Genomic DNA, 23,967 nt, shown 5'->3' with positions numbered 1-23,967 from the left:
TGTAATGTGAAGGGATGCGTTTTTACTATGTCATCTGCCATTCAGCTCTGCTACATGGCCGCTGACAGCAGACACAGACAGCCATGTAGCAGAGCTGAATGGCAGATGACAGCAGACACAGACAGAGCCGCACTGTCAGAATGAACTCGGGTGAACTTCACCCGACTTCATGGTCATGCTGCGGCTCTGTCTGTGTCGCATCCTGATTAGCGGTCACCAGTGAAGGACTCACCGGTGACCGCTAATCCCCCGAGTGACTTTAGCAGCCCTCTCTCATACTCACCGATCCCCGATCCCCGGCGCTGCACGGCATTCACACTGCTCCGACGGCTTTTACTGTTTTGAAAAAGCCGGCCGCCCATTAAACAATCTCGTATTCCCTGCTTACCCCGCCCACCGGCGCCTATGATTGGTTACAGTGAGACACGCCCCCCACGCTGAGTGACAGGTGTCACACTGCACCCAATCACAGCAGCCGGTGGGCGTGTCTATACTGTGTAGTGAAATAAATAATTAAATAATTAAAAAAAAACGGCGTGCGGTCCCCCCCAATTTTAAAACCAGCCAGATAAAGCCATACGGCTGAAGGCTGGTATTCTCAGGATGGGGAGCTCCACGTTATGGGGAGCCCCCCACCCTAACAATATCAGCCAACAGCCGCCCAGAATTGCCGCATACATCATATGCGACAGTTCTGGGGCTGTACCCGGCTCTTCCCGATTTGCCCTGGTGCGTTGGCAAATCGGGGTAATAAGGAGTTATTGGCTGCCCATAGCTGCCAATAAATCCTAGATTAATCATGTCAGGCGTCTATGAGACACCCTCCATGATTAATCTGTAAATTACAGTAAATAAACACACACCCGAAAAATCCTTTATTAGAAATAAAAAACACACACACATTCCCTGGTTCACCACTTTAATCAGCCCCAAAAAGCCCTCCTTGTCCGGCGTACCCCAGGATGGTCCAGCGTCGCATCCAGCGCTGCTGCATGGAGGTGCCCGGAGCTGCAGCAGACACAGCCGCTCCGGTCACCTCCACGCAGCTAATGAAGACAGCCGCGCGATCAGCTGAGCTGTCACTGAGGTTACCCGCTGTCACTGGATCCTGCGGTGGATGCAGCGGTGGCTGCGGGTAACCTCAGTGACAGCTCAGCTGATCGCGCTACTCACCGCCGCTCCGGTCAGCTCCAGTCAGCAACTGAGGTGAGTAGCGCGATCAGCTGAGCTGTCACTGAGGTTACCCGCGGCCACCGCTGCATCCACCGCTGGATCCAGTGACAGCGGGTAACCTCAGTGACAGCTCAGCTGATCGCACAGCTGTCTTCATTAGCTGCGTGGAGGTGACCGGAGCGGCTGTGTCTGCTGCAGCTCCGGGCACCTCCATGCAGCAGCGCTGGATGCGACGCTGGACCATCCTGGAGTACGCCGGACAAGGAGGGCTTTTTGGGGCTGATTAAAGTGGTGAACCAGGGAATGTGTGTGTGTTTTTTATTTCTAATAAAGGATTTTTCGTGTGTGTGTTTATTTACTGTAATTTACAGATTAATCATGGAGGGTGTCTCATAGACGCCTGACATGATTAATCTAGGACTTATTGGCAGCTATGGGCAGCCAATAACTCCTTATTACCCCGATTTGCCAACGCACCAGGGCAAATCGGGAAGAGCCGGGTACAGCCCCAGAACTGTCGCATATGATGTATGCGGCAATTCTGGGCGGCTGTTGGCTGATATTGTTAGGGTGGGGGGCTCCCCATAACGTGGAGCTCCCCATCCTGAGAATACCAGCCTTCAGCCGTATGGCTTTATCTGGCTGCTTTTAAAATGGGGGGGGACCGCACGCCGTTTTTTTTAATTATTTAATTATTTATTTCACTACACAGTATAGACACGCCCACCGGCTGCTGTGATTGGGTGCAGTGTAACACCTGTCACTCAGCGTGGGGGGCGTGTCTCACTGTAACCAATCATAGGCGCTGGTGGGCGGAGTAAGCAGGGAATATGAGATTGTTTAATGGGCGGCCGGCTTTTTCAAAACAGTAAAAGCCGCCGGAGCAGTGTGAATGCCGTGCAGCGCCGGGGATCGGGGATCGGTGAGTATATGAGAGAGGGGGATAGACTGACATGGACAGAGAGAGAGGGACAGAGATAGTGACGGACTGACAGAGATTAGTGCATGACAGACATTGTGAGGCGCTTCAGAACGCAGCTTTTCAGCTGCGCTCTGAAGCAGACCTTTTTTAAGCTGCGGTGCAGAGCGCACACCTGCGCACATAGCCTCAGACACCGAAATCGTATGAGGGATGTCACACGTTACAATTCACTAGTTTCGTACAACAAAACGTCCAATGTATGAGGAATAAACGACGTGTATGCGATCACCGTATTTTCGTTCAATATCGATCGCATGTAGGTTTCACACGCAAATACATCACGAACGATGCCGGATGTGCGTCACTTACAACTTGACCCCGACGACGGATTGAAAGATCTATTGAAGTGTGTAAAGCAGGCTTAAAGCCGCGTGCACGTACAAGATTTCCTGGAATTGGTGGTGATGCTGACTTGTGGAAATCATGTTATCACGCCTATAGGGGCGTATTAACATGGAAAGAGGGCCAAATAGTCTGGGAAAACTAGCGCCCCATCGACAGGTTCTAAATACTTTTTTAATATATTGAATTAATAGAATAACATTGTACAGGGCTGGTGAGAAGAGGAATTTTGTCATACAGATGTGGATGCTGCTGGGTTGGAGGGCATGGGGGACCTGACAGGTTCCCTTTAAATTAGGCATTTCGCAGCATGCTACACTGGTACTTCAGCTTGTGTTTTCCACTAGAGGCACCTAGAAATCTAGAACTCATAGATTGCAATTATTAAGTCTGTCAGTTGCTCAAATAATTTGATATCCAAGATTTAGTGATTCCAAAGCAAATTTATACCCCAAATTCATACCGTAAAATTAATTTAATGCATGCAGGGAATCAATAAAGAGACTCTTTCATCAGGTTTTGCTATTTAATCTGAAAGCAGCATGATGTAGTAGCTGAGAACCTTATTAACCTTTTCGCACCAGAGCCTGTTTTTGCCATCGTGACCGGACCAATTTTTTTATTTCTGACCAGTGTCACTTTGACAGGTTATAACTCTAAAACGCTTCAATGGATCCCGTCAATTCTGAGATTGTTTTTTTATGACATATTGTACTTCAAGATAGTGGAAAAATTAAGACGATATATTTTGTGTTTTTTTGTGACAATATCGAAAATTTGGTAAAAAGTTAGAAAATTTTGCAATTTTCAATTTTTTTATTTTTATGCCCTTAATCCAGAGGGTTATGTCCCACAAAATAGTTAATAAAAAACATTTCCCACATGCCTACTTTACATCCGCGCAATTTTGGAAACATAACCTTTTTTTGTTAGGAAGTTATAAGGGGTCAAAGTTCATCAGCAATTTCTCATTTTTCCAACAAAATTTCCCAAATAATTTTTTTAGGGACCATACCCTATTTTTAGTGACTTTGAGGGGCCTAAGTGACAGAAAATACCCAAAAGTGACACCATTCTGAAAACTACACCCCTCACACTGGTCAAAATCATATCCAAGAAGTTTATTAACCCTTTATATTACATTATATTCTATACTATACTGTATTCTTACTATACTATACTGTATTCTATAATGTATTCTATACTATACTGTATTATATACTGTATTCTATACTACACTATACTGTATTCTATACTATACTACACTATACTGTATTCTATACTATACTGTATTCTATTCTATACTATACTACACTATACTGTATTCTATACTATACTGTATTCTATTCTATACTATACTACACTATACTGTATTCTATGCTATACTATACTGAACATCTACCCTATCTAACCCTATATGCTGCCTAACTGGGAAAAGGGGGAATTGATTTATATAGATGTAATGTGTGGGTTTTTTACTGTGTGAAAAATCGCTGACTGACAGAGCTCCTGTCAGCAGCACTTGTCACACTGTTTCTCCTCAGATCAGTCACACACGGAGGATCTGAGGTGAAGCAGTGTTTTATACCGGCAGATCGCCCAGGCAAGTTTGTAACTACAACAAACTTTCCCAGCGATCGTTTTCATTGGTTAGCGCGGCGCTGACGTCACCAGGACCTGAACCAATCAGATCCTGGTGAGGTCAGGGGTCGCAGCTAGCGTCCTGCACCGGAATCCCGGCGCTTACAGGTACCATACGGTCACGATCGCTGCAAAACCGCGGACCGTTCATAAACGTTGGCGCTGAACAAAGCCCAGCAAGCGCCGACGTTTATATACCGTCCGCGGTCGGGAAGAGGTTAAAGTGATGTGTTTCTTACCGGGCTGTGTGCTGTAATATCAATACCTACAGTGTTTTATCAGAAGGAAATTATTACTGCAGGACTAGGTCTCACATGCAGAGCAGTTAAGCTAATCTGTGTAACCCGCCCTCAACACTGACTGGCAACTTACTGACTACTGACAGTGTACATGTGACGCCCTGGACTAGCCAGGTAGTCACATACATACCAACACACACACCCCCACCCTAGGCAGTTACAGCAGCCAAACACAAAAACCCTTGTTGCCTCCCTCCAGAGTCTGATGTCCACACCAGGTGGAGCAGAGCCAGGCGGTTGGCCCCACCCACCAAGGAGTTCACAGGTCTGGAGGCGGGAAAAGAGTCAGTTTTCAGTTTGGAGTTCAGTCTTGGAGGTGAAAGTGAGAGGAGTGAACACTTGGGTGTCTGGGTTGGAGCCCAGACACTGACAGCAAGGTTGGCAGATGGTGGTGGTCGTCTGCAGGAGTTAGTGGAACTCCGCAGAGCCGTAAAGACCGGGGTCGGGCGTCGGCCCGCCGGTACCGGACCGGGGAACGGAGTGAAGCTAAGCACACAGGCAGGGCCATCGGAACCCGACCAGGCTTGGAGCCGCCGTCAATAGTCAAATCCGAATGTGACAGGAACCCCAGGGGTTTCCCAACTACCAAGTCCCGATTGAAAGCAACCGTCCACCCAGAGAGGATATACAGCCACCGGCACAGGCTAGAGATCCAAGGGCCAGCGCCTGCGGGCAAAACGGGCTCCTACGGCACCTATACGCCGGGGAGCAGACTACCGGTGGGCAACCATAGGAGTCAAGAACATTCTTAAAGGTGCAGGGAAAGACAGCCACCATCAGCCGTCCGGGGAGAGCACAACAACAACACTGCAGGCGGCTGCGGGACCCGTCCATCTGGCCGTTTTGGTTTACCAGAGATTTTTGTCAGTGATTGTCTGAGTGAGTACACCAGTGCCGTCCGGCACCGCGCCGCGCTGTCCCTGCAACCCTGCACCCCAGCCATCCAGCCTCCCTGTTACACCACCGGGCCACGGGATCACCAACCCCCTACCCACGGAGGGGACAACATCCTAGCTGCTCCCTACCATCTCTCCCGGGATCCCCGTTACCAGCAGCGGTGGTGCCATCATCACCACGTCCCGTGGGTGGCGTCACGAACAATCTCCCTAACCAAACCATCCCTTTTCACTCACGGGTGAGGAGCGCTGCTCGAGTCCCCGGGTCCGGTCCACCGCTTGAGCCACCGAGAAGCAGCAGCAGAAGCCCCGTACCCGAGCGTGGCGAGCGCGTCCCCTCCGCCCGCGACATACACAGGAAGCTGCTAGTCAGGGGTGTGGGTGGCATTCTATACAGCCTAGACGTCTTAGCTCTGCTACAGCTACATGAGACAAATCAGTATTAAAACTGCACCAAGTAGTCCAGTAACTGATATATCACTGGAATCAGGGAATCTGTCCGCGATCATCATGCTACTTTCAGATTCCATAGGAAAAACCTGCTGAGAGATTACTTTTAAGGTCTCCGTCTTCCCATTTTAGCATTAATTCCTACTTTTACTGCAAAATCATAAGATTAAACATTAGATGTAAAGGAGCTTCCGACACCCAAGTATCTAGCTGCGTAGCAATGAAAAGGATTTCTTTTCACTGATAAAAATGTATATATAAAAGTGTATATACTGTAAATATCTAAAAAAAATGAGCACAATATCACCTTTTCTCCATGTGCTCCCGATAATTTCGATATTACAGAACCATCAGCTGCTATGATTGCACCAGGCTCCCCCTTTTCACCCTGAAATAATAAATATGTAAATTAGAAGCCAGAAAAGATACAACAAATATAATAACACATACAGTTAGGTCCAGAAATATTTGGACAGTGACACAAGTTTTGTTATTTTAGCTGTTTACAAAAACATGTTCAGAAATACAATTATATATATAATATGGGCTGAAAGTGCACACTCCCAGCTGCAATATGAGAGTTTTCACATCCAAATCGGAGAAAGGGTTTAGGAATCATAGCTCTGTAATGAATAGCCTCCTCTTTTTAAAGGGACCAAAAGTAATTGGACAAGGGACTCTAAGGGCTGCAATTAACTCTGAAGGCGTCTCCCTCGTTAACCTGTAATCAATGAAGTAGTTAAAAGGTCTGGGGTTGATTACAGGTGTGTGGTTTTGCATTTGGAAGCTGTTGCTGTGACCAGACAACATGCGGTCTAAGGAACTCTCAATTGAGGTGAAGCAGAACATCCTGAGGCTGAAAAAAAAGAAAAAATCCATCAGAGAGATAGCAGACATGCTTGGAGTAGCAAAATCAACAGTCGGGTACATTCTGAGAAAAAAGGAATTGACTGGTGAGCTTGGGAACTCAAAAAGGCCTGGGCGTCCACGGATGACAACAGTGGTGGATGATCGCCGCATACTTTCTTTGGTGAAGAAGAACCCGTTCACAACATCAACTGAAGTCCAGAACACTCTCAGTGAAGTAGGTGTATCTGTCTCTAAGTCAACAGTAAAGAGAAGACTCCATGAAAGTAAATACAAAGGGTTCACATCTAGATGCAAACCATTCATCAATTCCAAAAATAGACAGGCCAGAGTTAAATTTGCTGAAAAACACCTCATGAAGCCAGCTCAGTTCTGGAGAAGTATTCTATGGACAGATGAGACCAAGATCAACCTGTACCAGAATGATGGGAAGAAAAAAGTTTGGAGAAGAAAGGGAATGGCACATGATCCAAGGCACACCACATCCTCTGTAAAACATGGTGGAGGCAACGTGATGGCATGGGCATGCATGGCTTTCAATGGCACTGGGTCACTTGTGTTTATTGATGACATAACAGCAGACAAGAGTAGCCGGATGAATTCTGAAGTGTACCGGGATATACTTTCAGCCCACGTTCAGCCAAATGCCGCAAAGTTGATCGGACGGTGCTTCAAAGTACAGATTGACAATGACCCCAAGCATACAGCCAAAGCTACCCAGGAGTTCATGAGTGCAAAAAAGTGGAACATTCTGCAATGGCCAAGTCAATCACCAGATCTTAACCCAATTGAGCATGCATTTCACTTACTCAAATCCAGACTTAAGACGGAAAGACCCACAAACAAGCAAGACCTGAAGGCTGCGGCTGTAAAGGCCTGGCAAAGCATTAAGAAGGAGGAAACCCAGCGTTTGGTGATGTCCATGGGTTCCAGACTTAAGGCAGTGATTGCCTCCAAAGGATTCGCAACAAAATATTGAAAATACATTTTTTTTTTTTGGGTTTGGTTTATTTGTCCAATTACTTTTGACCTCCTAAAATGTGGAGTGTTTGTAAAGAAATGTGTACAATTCCTACAATTTCTATCAGATATTTTTGTTCAAACCTTCAAATTAAATGTTACAATCTGCACTTGAATTCTGTTGTAGAGATTTCATTTCAAATCCAATGTGGTGGCATGCAGAGCCCAACTCGCAAAAATTGTGTCACTGTCCAAATATTTCTGGACCTAACTGTATGATGTTATAAATAAAATGTAACTTAAAATGCTGTAAAACTAGTCTAATGTTATAAAAAAGTAAACATGACCGCTCGTACAAATATAAAGATATATAGATATTTAGACTGTATACACAGATATACAGTAGCACATAACATTTTGCTCTAGAATCTGGGAGATGATAGCAGTCAGGCGCTCAGGTCATAAAAAAATGTAAGTTATAACATGATATGCTGTCTATTAAACTAAGGGGCTGATTAATCAGGACTGGCATTTTGTATGATGTAGTCTATACGTCTATACAATATTTAGTGGTCGCTCCACGCTACTGCAGATACTATTTTAATTCCATAAAGACTAGGTGATTTTTTTTAGTTTTGCACTTTTGTTTTTTACTTCCCTTCTTCAGAAAGCCCCAACTTAATTTTTTTGTCGACATAGTTTATGTACACGGCAAATTGTAATTTTTAATGTAACTATCCATTTTTAACATTGAATATACTGAAAAATGTCAAAAAAGTACAGTGAAATTGTAAGAAAAAAAGCAATTCTGCCATGTTTTGTCAGGGTTTATTGTTTCAGTACAGTGATGCCAAACTTGCTCTATTTTTTTATTTTAAGTGGTGGAAAAAAGGTTTAGAAGTTGGTAAAAAAATAAATAAATAAGTTTTGTATTGGTCCATTTTCATAGACCCTAAACATTTTTATGTTTTCATATATTGAGCCCTGAGATAGCCTGATTTTTCTGTGGCAGTGACAGGAGCTTTCGGTTTTATTTATACTGATTTGATATTTCAGTCTCATTTTACTGCTAGTTTTTAGGGAACAGTGTTCAGCAAAAAAACTGCAATTTTGCCGTTTTGATTATTTTCTCAATGCAACTCTTACCATATGCCTTAAATATTATTATATTTTCACAGACCAGAGTTTTATGGACATAGCAATACCTATTTCATCTTTAATTTATTTGCTTCTAATGTGGTAAAAGGTTGATTCAAATTTTTAGACTAGATTTTTAACCCAGGGCGATTTTCCGTTTTTCTGGGGGGTTTTTTTGCTCCCCTTCTTTTGAGAGCCGTAACTTTTTTATTTTTCCATCAATCTTGCCATATAAGGGCTTGTTTTTGCGAGACGAGCTGTACTTTTAAATAAAACCATGAGTTTTACCATATAGTGTACTGGAAAATAGAAAAAAAATTTCAAGTGCGGAAAAATTGCAAAAAAAGTGTGATCATACAATAGTTTTGGGACATTTTATTCACCATGTTCACACTATATGATAAAACTGATATGTTGGTGTGATGTCTTAGGTTGGTACGAGTTTGGAGACACCAAACATGTATAGGTTTACTTTTATCTAAGGTGTTAAACAAAATTCACAAAAAAGTGGCTCCCTTTTATCGCCATTTTCCGAAGCCCATAGCGTTCTTATTTTTCGGGCTGACGTTTTTAATGGTACCATTTTTGCACAGATGCTACTGGGACTATAATGATTATGCAGCTGATCGCTCGTCCATTTCTCACAGTTGAGATCTGGAGAAAAGTGGCTTTACGCTCTCACACTGCCATCTGCCTGCAGTGAGAGAAAGTGACTCATGATAGTTACAAGAGTCATCACATGACCCTGTGCTACCATGGCAACCATCGGAAGTCACGTGATGGGGTGGGTAAGTTATGCTAATGCCAGTTGGCTTATACATCTTGCTGTCAGATTTTAGCAGCGAGATGTAGGGGGTTAATAGGCGCAGGTGGAACGCGGTTCCACTCGCGTCTGGAAACCACACATCTTAACTGTTGAAATCAGCTGAGATATGCACGGATCGCCGCGGACTGCCCACGGCAGCCTGCGTGGATTAACCTCACACGATCCATGACGTACCCAGTACGTCATGTGTTGTGAAGAGATAAAGGGACTTAAAGGGGTTGTCCAGGTTTTTCATGAAAGTCTGCAGTCACTTAATACAAGTGAATTGAGTGAGCCTGTGCACGCCTAATCAGATGTGGCTGGGAGTATGCATATCACATACTTGCAGTCATATGACTGCTCATCACCAGAGAATCCTCACAGTGTGAGTTGCGAGAGATGTAACTATTCCCAAGTCTGAAGTCACACTGTCAGGCGGGTCTACCATCCTTGGAAGACGTGACAGGTTTTAGATTTAAGTATCACATTGCCTCGTGAGACTCTGTGTCTAAGGCTATGTGCGCACGTTGCGTATTTGCATGCAGTTACGCTGCGATCTGCACTGCAGTGTAACTGCATGCGTCCTGCATCCCCAGCATAATCTATGAAGATTATGCAGGAGACGTGTGCACGCGGCGTATTAGATCACAGCGCTTCAGCTGCTGCCTGAAGCGCGCATTCTAAGAAGTGACATGTCAGTTACTCCGTGCGCTCTGCATGCATCCCTCGCTCTGTCTATGGGAGGGGCTGCACTCAGAGCACATGAAATCGGCTTTTTTTTCCATTAAGGACTCTTTCTGCAGTGATTTGAAGCGCATGTGTGCTGTTCAAATCGCTGCAGAAATTTCTGCAGGGACAGAACGCTACGTGCGCACATAGCCTTACTGTATTTGCTTTGTTTTATTGCAGCAAGGGATAAGGACAGTTTATCTACAAGTAGTTCTTTGTTAGTTCTATCTCATGTGCAGCCGGTTTGTGACTACTCCCCTTCCCTTTACATAATCACATGTTTTATCACCTGATGCTGGTTATAGATTTCATTCTGAACTGACCACTGTGGAGCGAGGAAGCCTCTAAAAGTTGCTGAGGTCATGCCACTTGCAGATCTAGTGATTAGCTGCAATAGTTAGTGTATATCTATTTTTGTCTATGTTCCCCAATCTGTATTCCTTCCTCTGTGTCTTATTACTGTAGTGGTGAAGTCTAGTGCACTCACTGGCCTTTGCGCTAGCCAGGGTACGCGGAAGGACAGCTAGGGACTAGGCACGTGATGGCGGTGTAGGGAAGGACCCACTTAAGGATGTTAGGGAGCAGATACAGGTTAGTGTCTGGTGGTGACCCATCACCCTTTTCCCTACCACTTTGAAGGACAGCTAGGGACTAGTAACGTGATGGCGGCGTTCGGAAGGACCCACTTAGGGATGTTAGGGAGCAGACGCAGGTTAGTGTCTGGTGGTGACCCATCGCCCTTCTCCCTACCATAAGGGTCTTCCTACCTCCTTTTCATCCCCTTTGTAACTTCTGTGTTTCGCCGTGTGCTGGCCATCCCCTCATCCATTTGTGACACACACAGAGTGACTTCAGACTTTCGTGATAAACCTGGACAACCCCTTTAAACCTATGATCATCCGATGGCTAATACGATACACTGAGGTACCAAAGTATGTAAATCATGTAAATCTCATACTTCAGTAGAATTCACAGAGCTTCATACTTGTACCAAGATGGCAGTGACAGGGCCTTCATTCATTCATTTGACTGCCATGGTAACCGACAGGTGCGTGTTTGGGAAGGGCTGATGGATTACTATGGCGTCCAAGCACTGGCACGCATTCTATTGAAATGCTCCTGTCAGAGATTGCCAGTAGAATTTAAATGTTTAACAGCCATGGGTACAGCTCAGCCGTTTACCACACATACCGGCTATGTAATCTAGCCAGCTATTGCTGCACTTGGTAATAAAGACCACCCTACTGTATTTTGTATCATGCTTTTAATTTTTTTTATATTTCCACATGGGTGCCATCAGCAGTCTATAAACTAGTAAATCTAAACATTACTACATTTTTGTCACTACCTTTTTTCCATGCAATCCAGGGACACCGGTATCACCCTTTGGTCCTCTTGGTCCCTTAAAGATTAATAAATTAAGTACATCAACACTAAAAACTAATCGAGAAAATCATATTTTAATTCATTCTAACAACAAATGCAACTTTGCAATCTCCCTCAGATTTTTCTGTTTCATGCTGTAGTTTAGATGATCACATTACATGATGCATCTCACTCCCACAATGGAACATTCCGTGTAAAGCTGTTCGTAGGTTGGTGTCACTTTGTGCCACTATAGTAGGAATAACTCAGTACACCCAATTGTAGACTAAAGAAAAACTAGCACAGTGCATGGTGCTTATGGTATTGTTTGATTAATGTGGATTTTTACTATATTTCCAAAAATATTTGTCCCTGTAAAATATTTAAAGGTAAACTGTAGACTAAATTCTTGTAATCAAATACTATACAGTACTGGAGTCCTTAAGATACCCACAAAAAGAAAACAGTGTTACTACTGTACATTTTAAACATATTTAGGTTCAAGTCAGACATCTCAATATCATGGCTTGAGTTTGGATAGTGATGCACCAACTGGATGTGGGTCTCCCAACCCAAGCTTTATATATGCCTGTAAAGTTATCTAGCTTGGGTCAGGAGATAATGGGCAGTACGTGTTGTCATGATATACTCACTTGTCCACCTGGCTGTATCACAATATCAGAAAGGTTTAACAATCCTTCTGTGTCATTTAGCTGTTAAAAAAGAATAGATGATTAATTTTATATTGAAATTGCAATAATTGTTTACTTGTAAGAATGAAATGGACGGTGGAGAAGATGCAAAAAAAAAGGGTTAATCTGTGCTGTTTTACACGTTTCGGAGTTGAATAACCCCTTCTTCAGGAACAAAAATCAATTATGTACATTAGGTAATGTACATTATTGATTTTTGTTCCTGAAGAAGGGGTTGTACAGCTCCGAAACGAGTAGAACAATAAAATCTAATGTCTTAATCCCCATTGATCTTCAGTGGTCTTCTTCTGGGAGTGCGGATTAACCCTTTTCCTCCATGTCCTCCAACGCCATCTTCCTGGGTTTCGCAGCAGCCTTCCTCAACACGTGGTTATAGTGGTTATGTATATAACACCGCACCAGGTTTGTGCACCTAAATAAATTCTTTCTAGTACCACCGGATAAGATACCATTTGCGCCCCCCCCTCTGTGTCATTTCAGTTCACGACATAAGAAAGAAATGGAGCAACAGAAGCATCCTCCCCACAGACATAAGGGTACTTTACAGGCTGCAACATCGATAACGATATATCGTCGGGGTCACAGTGTTTGTGACGCACATTCGGCGTCGTTAGTGACATCGCAGCGTGTGACAGCTAGGAGCAACGATCAACGATCGCAAAAACATCAAAAATCGTTGATCGTTGACATGTTGCTCCTTTTCATAATATCGTTGGTGGTGTATGGCGCTGGTTGTTCGTCGTTCCTGCAGCATCACACATCTCTATGTGTGACACCGCAGGAACGACGAACATCTCCTTACCTGTGTCCACCAGCAATGAGTAAGGAAGAAGGTGGGCAGGATATTCCGCCTGCTCATCTCCGCCCCTCCGCTTCTATTGGACAGCTGCCGTGTGACATCGCTGTGACGCCGCACGATCCGCCCCCTTAGAAAGGAGGCGGTTCGCTGACCACAGTGACGTCGCGGGGAAGGTAAGTCCGTGTGATGGGTGTAAACGATGTTGTGCGCCACGGGCAGCAATTTGCCCGTGTCGCACAACCGACGGGGGCGGGTACGCTCGCTAGTGATATCGATAGCGATATTGCAGCGTGTAAAGTGCCCTTTACTCTATAGATTGCTTTGAGCTGAATGATGTTTTGTCCAATCAGTCAACAAGCAGCTATTGTATCTCAGCTGTCTCTCCCATACCCAGGAGCGCTTTCTCAGCCCAGCACACCTGTTCTCCCTATGAGAGAGTCATTATCAAGCATCTCTTGCAGCAGCTTGTCTCCGTAATATACAGGTAGAAGAGAAGACCGGGTTTATGCCGCGCTAGAAACTACTGATGCGTGTAGATTAAAAGATTTCCTTTTATTTTACAGTTCTGTTACAGTTTGAACTGTAAAATAAAGGAAATCTTTTAATCTACACGCATCAGTGGTTTCTAGCATGGTATAAACCTGGTCTTCTCTTCTACCTGTATATTACAAAGATCCTTCCTGGGGCTGCAGCTAAACCACCAGGCACACACAGGCTATCATAATGGGTTGTGACTGGCACAACCTCATCAGGTGAGTGTTTTTTCTGTCTTGTCTGTCTACCCTCATACCGGGTAAAACCCTATTGCATTTTTTGCCCCTCCTACAGTTTTAGCAGCTTGTCTCCGAGAGAACAAATGGATCCGCAGTCCGAAATCGGACATATTGGATGCTTAACTCCTGCAACAATCTTCTCTCCAGAGCCCCCATACACATTAAACTGTCGACCAAACCATTGATATCAGTAAGTTTAGTTGACGTTAGTCTAATGTGTATGGTGGGCTTAGGTTGTTAACTTTATATTCAATTGTATAGCACCATGCAAAAATGTTAGGCAGGAGTGGAAAAAATGCTGCTTAGTAAGAACGCTTTTAAAATAGAAACGTTAATACTTTATTTTTAACAATTATTAAAATACAAATTTAATGCACAATAAAGAAATATAAATCAGACTAATTTTAGTTTCACTGCCTTTTGCCTTCATAACCACATCACGCTTACATTTTCTAGGTACCGAAGCACTTTGTGTTTGAAGGAACTCGGCAGGATGGTTCTTCCAACAATTTTGGAGAACTAACCACAGACCTTCTGTGGATGTACGCTTGTGCAAATCTTTTTGTCTCTTCTTGTAATCCCATATAAACTAATTGATGTTAAATCAGGGCTCTGCCGCTGCCATATCAACACGTCTAGGACTCCTTGTTCTTTATGCTGAAGGTAGTTTTTAATTACATTGACTGTATGTTTGGGGATGTTGTCATGCTGAAGAATAAATTTGGAGCCAATCAGACGTTCCCTGATGATATTGCATTGTAGATAGGTATCTGCCTGTATTTTTTAGCACTGAGGACATCGCTAATAGAGATGAGCGAACCGGCCGTGGTTGGGCTCGAGTTCGGTTCGTTGAACGGAGGTCTCGTTCGAGATCAGTTCGGCGAACGTTCGACAAACCGAACTCGAACCGCATAGGAAACAATGGCAGGCAATCACAAACACATAAAAACACCTAGAAAACACCCTCAAAGGTGTCCAAAAGGTGACAAACAACTCACAACACAACACAAACACATGGGAAAGTGACAAGGACATATACTCATGCGAAAACAAAAGAGCTGGACAAGGAAAAAGAGGAGGAGACACAGATATAGGCATGGCACGCCCTTCTAAAATCATGTAAAACACCACAAGGTGACTCCAAGCGGAGTTCTCCCCTTTTTCCAAAAATTGGGCCACACAGACACTCACCCCTTCAGTGGCAGCACTTGTGCCCCAGTTGTACACTTCACAGCTAGATTTGCATCAAGCACATTCAAAAATACGCCATACTTAACCGTCCCCAGGATGACACCGTAGTAGGTAGCAAAGTCTTTGCTGAACCATGACTTGTTCATCTTGGCTCCTTTTAAAAAACACAGCAAGCAAGGGTTACTCCAAGCGGAGTCTCAATTTTTTTCAAAAAATTGGGCCGCACACACACCCACCCCTTCAGTGGCAGCACATGTGCCCCAGTTGTACACTTCACAGTTAGATTTGCATCAAGCACATTCAAAAATACACCATACTTAACCGTCCCCAGGATGACACCTGGGTAGGTAGCAAAGTCTTTGCTGAACCATGACTTGTTCATCTTGGCTCCTTTTAAAAAACACAGCAAGCAAGGGTAACTCCAAGCGGAGTCTCCCTTTTTTTCCAAAAATTGGGCCCCAGACACACCCACCCCTTCAGTGGCAGCACTTGTGCCCCAGTTGTACACTTCACAGCTAGATTTGCATCAAGCACATTCAAAAATACACCATACTTAACCGTCCTCAAGATGACCCCGGGGTAGGTAGCAAAGTCTTTCCTGATCCCAGCTCTGTGCATCTTGGATCATTTTTAAGAACAATGTAAGCAAGGGTTACTCCAAGCGGAGTCTCCCTTTTTTCCAAAAATTGGGCCACACAGACACTCACCCCTTCAGTGGCAGCACTTGTGCCCCAGTTGTACACTTCACAGCTAGATTTGCATCAAGCACATTCAAAAATACGCCATACTTAACCGTCCCCAGGATGACACCGTAGTAGGTAGCAAAGTCTTTGCTGAACCATGACTTGTTCATCTTGGCTCCTTTTAAAAAACACAGCAAGCAAGGGATACTCCAAGCGGAGTCTCAATTTTTTCCAAAAAATTGGGCCGCACACACACCCACCCCTTCAGTGGCAGCACTTGTGCCCCAGTTGTACACTTCACAGTTAGATTTGCATCAAGCACATTCAAAAATACACCATACTTAACCGTCCCCAGGATGACACCTGGGTAGGTAGCAAAGTCTTTGCTGAACCATGACTTGTTCATCTTGGCTCCTTTTAAAAAACACAGCAAGCAAGGGTAACTCCAAGCGGAGTCTCCCTTTTTTTCCAAAAATTGGGCCCCACACACACCCACCCCTTCAGTGGCAGCACTTGTGCCCCAGTTGTACACTTCACAGCTAGATTTGCATCAAGCACATTCAAAAATACGCCATACTTAACCGTCCTCAAGATGACCCCGGGGTAGGTAGCAAAGTCTTTCCTGATCCCAGCTCTGTGCATCTTGGATCATTTTTAAGAACAATGTAAGCAAGGGTTACTCCAAGCAGAGTCTCCCTTTTTTCCAAAAATTGGGCCACACAGACACTCACCCCTTCAGTGGCAGCACTTGTGCCCCAGTTGTACACTTCACAGCTAGATTTGCATCAAGCACATTCAAAAATACGCCATACTTAACCGTCCTCAAGATGACCCCGGGGTAGGTAGCAAAGTCTTTGCTGATCCCAGCTCTGTGCATCTTGGATCATTTTTAAAAACAATGTAAGCAAGGGTTACTCCAAGCGGAGTCTCCCTTTTTTCCAAAAATTGGGCCACACAAACACTCACCCCTTCAGTGGCAGCACTTGTGCCCCAGTTGTACACTGTACAGCTAGATTTGCATCAAGCACATTCAAAAATACGCCATACTTAACCGTCCCCAGGATGACCCCGCGGTAGGTAGCAAAGTCTTTCCTGATCCCAGCTCTGTGCATCTTGGATCATTTTTAGAAACAATGTAAGCAAGGGTTACTCCAAGCGGAGTCTCCCTTTTTTTTCCAAAAATTGGGCCACACAGGCACCCCATCAGCGACAGCACTTGTGCCCTAGTTGCAAACAGGATGTTTTGATTTGCATCAAGCACATTCCAAATCCACAAGCATTTACTCTCCCCAGGATGACACAGGGAAAAAGGAGCCAGCACGATCTGAAATTGGCATGCATCATATAAAAAGTGAAAATTCACAGATTTATTCCAACTGTACTATAATAAAAAAAAATGAGATTTTTAGCAAATAATTGATCAATTCTTTGAGCCACCCCTGCCAACGTCACCGCAAATCTCAATAGGGGGGTCCTACTCTATATTCTGTATTTCATGTCCCATGTGGCCTCCTAGATAAAGTTAAAAGCAGAACCATAATGGAGCACACATACCTGTAACCTGTATATAGCCGCTTCCATGTTGCAAAAAAGGCAATTGTGGATAGAGACCAGCCCAGGTCCCAGCATGGGGAGCAAGCTCTACACATACCAGGACTATATCAGAACTGACCCTCCCAGTGCCAAACAGCAACCATTGATAAAGGCGGACCAGATCCAAGAATGGTGCTTAATTAGCATTGCCTGTGGAAAGGGGTGAGGTAACTGAATCTGAACAGCTACCAACAGGAGGAATACATTGCAAACCAAAATCAGGCGTGCATGGTATGGTGATGGTCAGTCACCAGAAATTGTAGCATAACTACAGTCATAACAGAGAAAAAGGAGCCACCACGATCTGAAATTGGCATGCATCATATAAAAAGTGAAAATTCACAGATTTATTCCAACTGTACTATAATAAAAAAATAAGATTTTTAGCAAATAATTGATCCATTCTTTGAGCCACCCCTGCCAACGTCACGGCAAATCTCAATAGGGGGGTCCTACTCTATATTCTGTATTTCATGTGCCATGTGGCCTGCTAGATAAAGTTAAAAGCAGAACCATAATGGAGCACACATACCTGTAACCTGTATATAGCCGCTTCCAAGTTGCAAAAAAGGCAATTGTGGATAGAGACCAGCCCAGGTCCCAGCATGTTGAGCAAGCTCTACACATACCAGGACTATATCAGAACTGACCCTCCCAGTGCCAGACAGCAACCATTGATAAAGGCGGACCAGATCCAAGAATGGTGCTTAATTAGCATTGCCTGTGGAAAGGGGTGAGGTAACTGAATCTGAACAGCTACCAACAGGAGGAATACATTGCAAACCAAAATCAGGCGTGCATGGTATGGTGATGGTCAGTCACCAGAAATTGTAGCATAACTACAGTCATAACAGAGAAAAAGGAGCCACCACGATCTGAAATTGGCATGCATCATATAAAAAGTGAAAATTCACAGATTTATTCCAACTGTACTATAATAAAAAAATAAGATTTTTAGCAAATAATTGATCCATTCTTTGAGCCACCCCTGCCAACGTCACGGCAAATCTCAATAGGGGGGTCCTACTCTATATTCTGTATTTCATGTGCCATGTGGCCTCCTAGATAAAGTTAAAAGCAGAACCATAATGGAGCACACATACCTGTAACCTGTATATAGCCGCTTCCAAGTTGCAAAAAAGGCAATTGTGGATAGAGACCAGCCCAGGTCCCAGCATGTTGAGCAAGCTCTACACATACCAGGACTATATCAGAACTGACCCTCCCAGTGCCAGACAGCAACCATTGATAAAGGCGGACCAGATCCAAGAATGGTGCTTAATTAGCATTGCCTGTGGAAAGGGTGAGGCCACTGAATGTGTACAGCTACCAACAGGAGGAATATATTGCAAACCAAGATCAGGCGTGCATAGCATGGTGGTGACCAGCCACCAGACATTTGTAGCATAACTACAACCAAACAGAGAGAGAGGGGAGCCAGCACGATCTGAAAATGGCATGCATCATATAAAAAGTGCAAATTCACAGATTTATTCCAACTGTACTATAATAAAAAAATGAGATTTTTAGCAAATAATTGATCAATTCTTTGAGCCACCCCTGCCAACGTCACGGCAAATCTCAATAGGGGGTTCCTACTCTATATTCTGTATTTTATGTGCCATGTGGCCTCCTAGATAAAGTTAAAAGCAGAACCATAATGGAGCACACATACCTGTAACCTGTATATAGCCGCTTACATGTTGCAAAAAAGGCAATTGTGGATAGAGACCAGCCCAGGTCCCAGCATGTGGAGCAAGCTCTACACATACCGGGACTATATCAGAACTGATCCTCCCAGTGCCAGACAGCAACCATTGATAAAGGCGGACCAGATCCAAGAATGGTGCTTAATTAACATTGCCTGTGGAAAGGGGTGAGGTAACTGAATCTGAACAGCTACCAACAGGAGGAATACATTGCAAACCAAAATCAGGCGGCATGGTATGGTGATGGTCAGTCACCAGAAATTGTAGCATAACTACAGTCATAACAGAGAAAAAGGAGCCACCACGATCTGAAATTGGCATGCATCATATAAAAAGTGAAAATTCACAGATTTATTCCAACTGTACTATAATAAAAAAATTAGATTTTTAGCAAATAATTGATCAATTCTTTGAGCCACCCCTGCCAACGTCACGGCAAATCTCAATAGGGGGGCCTACTCTATATTCTGTATTTCATGTGCCATGTGGCCTCCTAGATAAAGTTAAAAGCAGAACCATAATGGAGCACACATACCTGTAACCTGTATATAGCCGCTTCCATGTTGCAAAAAAGGCAATTGTGGATAGAGACCAGCCCAGGTCCCAGCATGTGGAGCAAGCTCTACACATACCAGGACTATATCAGAACTGACCCTCCCAGTGCCAGACAGCAACCATTGATAAAGGCGGACCAGATCCAAGAATGGTGCTTAATTAGCATTGCCTGTGGAAAGGGGTGAGGTAACTGAATCTGAACAGCTACCAACAGGAGGAATACATTGCAAACCAAAATCAGGCGTGCATGGTATGGTGATGGTCAGTCACCAAAAATTGTAGCATAACTACAGTCAAAACAGAGAAAAAGGAGCCAGCACGATCTGAAATTGGCATGCATCATATAAAAAGTGAAAATTCCCCTCTCTCTCTGTTTGGTTGTAGTTATGCTACAAATGTCTGGTGGCTGGTCACCACCATGCTATGCACGCCTGATCTTGGTTTGCAATATATTCCTCCTGTTGGTAGCTGTACACATTCAGTTGCCTCACCCTTTCCACAGGCATTGCTAATTAAGCACCACCATACTTGGATCTGGTCCGCCTTTATCAATGGTTGCTGTCTGGCACTGGGAGGGTCAGTTCTGATATAGTCCTGGTATGTGTAAAGCTTGCTCCACATGCTGGGACCTGGGCTGGCCTCTATCCACAATTGCCTCTTTTGCAACATAGAAGCGGTTATATATACAGGTTACAGGTATGTGTGCTCCATTATGGTTCTGCTTTTAACTTTATCTAGGAGGCCGCATGGCACATGAAATACAGAATATAGAGTAAGGCCCCCCTATTGAGATTTGCCGTGATGTTGGCAGGGGTGGCTCAAAGAATTGATCAATTATTTGCTAAAAATCTCATTTATATTACAGTACAGTTGGAATAAATCTGTGAATTTGCACTTTTTATATGATGCATGCCATTTTCAGATCGTGCTGGCTCCCCTCTGACACAGGGGTAGTAAATTCCTTGTGTATCCATGACTTGTTCATTTTGATAAACGTTAGTCTGTCCACATTGTCACTGGACAGACGCGTGCGCTTATCTGTCAGCACACACCCAGCAGCACTGAAGACACGTTCAGAGACAACGCTGGCAGCTGGACACGACAAAATCTCCAAGGCGTAAGTTGAGAGCTCTGGACATTTTTCAAGATTTGAAGCCCAAAATGAGCAAGGCTCCATTTGCAAAGTCATGGCATCGATGTTCATTTGGAGTTACACCTGTATCATCCTCTCCAGCCGTTGACTATGTGTCAGACTTGTTGTCTCTGGTGGCCTTGCAAAGGACGGTCTAAAAAAATTATGAAAAGATTCAAAAAATTGCTGTTTCCAGCACCAGATACGGTGCTACTGGTACGGGTAGACTGTTGAAGATGACGAGACCGTCCCATGTTTGTCAAGTTACAACTGGGAGATTCACTCCCTGCACCTGCACGGTTGTTTGGTGGAAAAGCCGAGCTAAGATCGAGTAACAGCTTCTGCTGATACTCCTGCATACGTGCGTCCCTTTCTATGGCTGGAATTATGGCACAAAATTTGGACTTGTACCGGGGATCTAATAGTGTGGCAAGCCAGTAGTCATCATCACTTCTAATTTTGACAATACGAGGGTCATGTTGGAGGTAGTGCAGCAAGAAGGCGCTCATGTGTCTTGCGCAGCCATGCGGACCAAGTCCACGCTGTGTTTGTGGCATAGAGGTGCTAACCGTTCTTTCTTCCTCTGACATCTCCCCCCAACCTCTTTCAACTGAAATTTGCCCAAGGTCTCCCTCATCCGCTGAGTCTTCCATGTCCATGGACAGTTCGTCCTCCATTTCTTCATGTTCTCCTGCACCTTCCTCAACATTTTGCCTGCTACCATGCACCCTTGTTGATCCCTGTCCCCCATGGTCCCATGCCTGCCGCGTTGGTGATGATGAACGTCTGGACCTTGGTGATGTTGTTGTGTCTTGCGCATATGAATCCTCCTGTAGTTCCTCCCCTTCCTGTTGTCCCACCCCCTGACTCCGAATAGTGTTTAGCGTGTGCTCCAGCATGTAAATGACTGGAATTGTCATGCTGATAATGGCATTGTCAGCGCTAAACATATTCGTCGCCATGTCGAAACTGTGCAGAAGGGTGCATAGGTCCTTGATCTGAGACCACTCCATCAGGGTGATATGCCCCTCCTCTGCATCTCGTTGGCCCAGGCTATATGTCATGACGTATTGCACCAGGGCTCGGCGGTGCTGCCACAGTCGCTGTAACATGTGGAGAGTTGAATTCCAGCGTGTCGCCACATCGCATTTCAGGCGATGAACCGGCAGGCTGAAAGACTTCTGGAGCGATGCAAGTCACTCAGCTGCGGCGGTTGAACGGCAGAAGTGAGCAGACAGTTTTCGTGCCCTGGTCAGAAGGCCATCTAGGCCGGGATAGTGTGTTAAAAATTGCTGGACAACAAGGTTCAACACGTGAGCCATACAAGGCACGTGTGTCACCTTGCCCAGGCGAAGGGCCGCACCCAGGTTTGCAGCATTGTCGCACACGGCCTTACCAGGCTGCAGGTTGAGTGGAGACAACCATTTATTAAACTCAGTCTCCAGAGCTGCCCACAACTCAGCCACTGTGTGACTCCTATTTCCAAGACATGTCAAGCTAAAGACCGCCTGATGCCGTTGCGCTCTGCTGCCAGCATAGTAATGAGGGGTGCGTGATTCCTTCTGCGCAGTGAGAACGCTGGTGGCCTGACCAGGCAGGTTTGGGGCGGAGGTGGAGGACCCAGATGAGGTGGAGGAGGCAGAAGCAGTGGCATGTAACGTCCCTGTCCTTGCTTACTGGTCCAAGTATCGGTGGTGAAACGCACCCGTTGACACACAGAGTTTCTCAAGGAAGCGGTGATGTTGTGTGCGACATGCTGGTGTAGCGCGGGCACACCTTTCTTGGAGAAGTAGTGGCGACTGGGCATCTGGTACTGGGGCACAGCGACAAACATAAGGTCTCTAAAATCCTGTGTGTCCACCAGGCGGAAAGGCAGCATTTCGGTAGCCAAGAGCTAACAGAGGGATAAAGTCAACCTCTTAGCTTTGTCATGGGTCGCAGGAAATGGCCTTTTATTTGTCCACATCTGAGGGACAGAGATCTGGCTGCTGTGTGTAGATGGTGTTGAGTAGGGTGTCCCTGGAAAAATGTAGCTTTGTGAGGAAAGTGCATAGACATGATGTTGCCTTCATCCAACGTTGGTGCTATCGATGTCTGAGAGAGCTGTACACACGTACTTGTTTCCCCTTCCAAACCAACTGACGACCTACCAAGCAAACTGCCTGTTGCGGGTACAGTGGTGGAAGTTGTGCGTGGAAAACCAGGTGTGACAGCTGTCCCCACAGTCCTAGAAGATGAAGAGCGCGCGGATGCACTGGAAAGGGCAGGCGGTGGATGGTTCGCTCCGCTAGGCCGCATTGCAGCACGGTGAGCTTCCCACTGGGACATATGATATTTATTCATGTGACGATTCATGGAAGAATATTAAACGAGAGAGAAAGCTGGGAATCATAGTCTGCACATATAAAAATTGCGTCAAAGCTAGAATCTTGCATTAAAATTTTTTTTTGTTTTTCCAAAAAGAATTATTAGCAAGATTATAAATACATCATATTTAATAGTAAATAGATCACATATAGGTTTAAACAAGAGGGGATCCTGACATAATGCACTAAGGTCCAACACCAAACATGGGAAGTTTCCAATATCCTATGTCACTCTCAATAAGAAGGCCTCACATAGGTTATAATCATTAAAGACAAATAGTCCACTCTCAAAGACATAATTACCGTGTGGGCATTCAGAGTATCAATAGGAATTAAGGTGCATACTGCTGTAAAAGCAGGGGAATTACAACAATTATTATAGTAATAAATCACAAAGTAGAACCTAGTAATTCCCCAACACAACATGCAGCAATGCAAAAGTAAAACATATTTTACCCATGTTCAGGTGGATGCCAGTGTGGAAAACGTGCCCCGACGCGCACGTTTCGTTAGCTTCCTCGGGGGGCCGTGGTGTGACACACCACGGCCCCCCGAGGAAGCTAACGAAACGTGCGCGTCGGGGCACGTTTTCCACACTGGCATCCACCTGAACATGGGTAAAATATTTTTACTTTTGCATTGCTGCATGTTGTGTTGGGGAATTACTAGGTTCTACTTTGTGATTTATTACTATAATAATTATTGTAATTCCCCTGCTTTTACAGCAGTATGCACCTTAATTCCTATTGATAATCTGAATGCCCACACGGTAATTATGTCTTTGAGAGTGGACTATTTGTCTTTAAT

The 23,967-nt window shown here is 44.7% G+C and overlaps 1 protein-coding gene across 3 annotated transcripts in view; it reads right to left on the bottom strand.

Annotated features, from left to right (window-relative positions):
* COL15A1 (collagen type XV alpha 1 chain) overlaps positions 1 to 23,967 on the bottom strand; it is a 1,158,634-nt gene that overhangs the window by 366,664 nt on the left and 768,003 nt on the right. For all 3 annotated transcript variants that reach the window (XM_075314950.1, XM_075314949.1, XM_075314951.1), the window contains 3 exons: positions 12,300 to 12,359; positions 11,630 to 11,683; positions 6,091 to 6,171 (listed from right to left, as the gene is read on the bottom strand). In XM_075314950.1, the coding sequence (XP_075171065.1) occupies positions 6,091 to 6,171; positions 11,630 to 11,683; positions 12,300 to 12,359 (195 nt within the window). The remainder of the gene's footprint in view (positions 1 to 6,090; positions 6,172 to 11,629; positions 11,684 to 12,299; positions 12,360 to 23,967) is intronic.

This window comes from Anomaloglossus baeobatrachus, chromosome 6 (genome assembly GCF_048569485.1).
Source record: "Anomaloglossus baeobatrachus isolate aAnoBae1 chromosome 6, aAnoBae1.hap1, whole genome shotgun sequence".
In the NCBI taxonomy this organism is placed as follows: domain Eukaryota; kingdom Metazoa; phylum Chordata; class Amphibia; order Anura; family Aromobatidae; genus Anomaloglossus; species Anomaloglossus baeobatrachus.
This window is presented reverse-complemented; position numbering and strand designations above follow the sequence as displayed.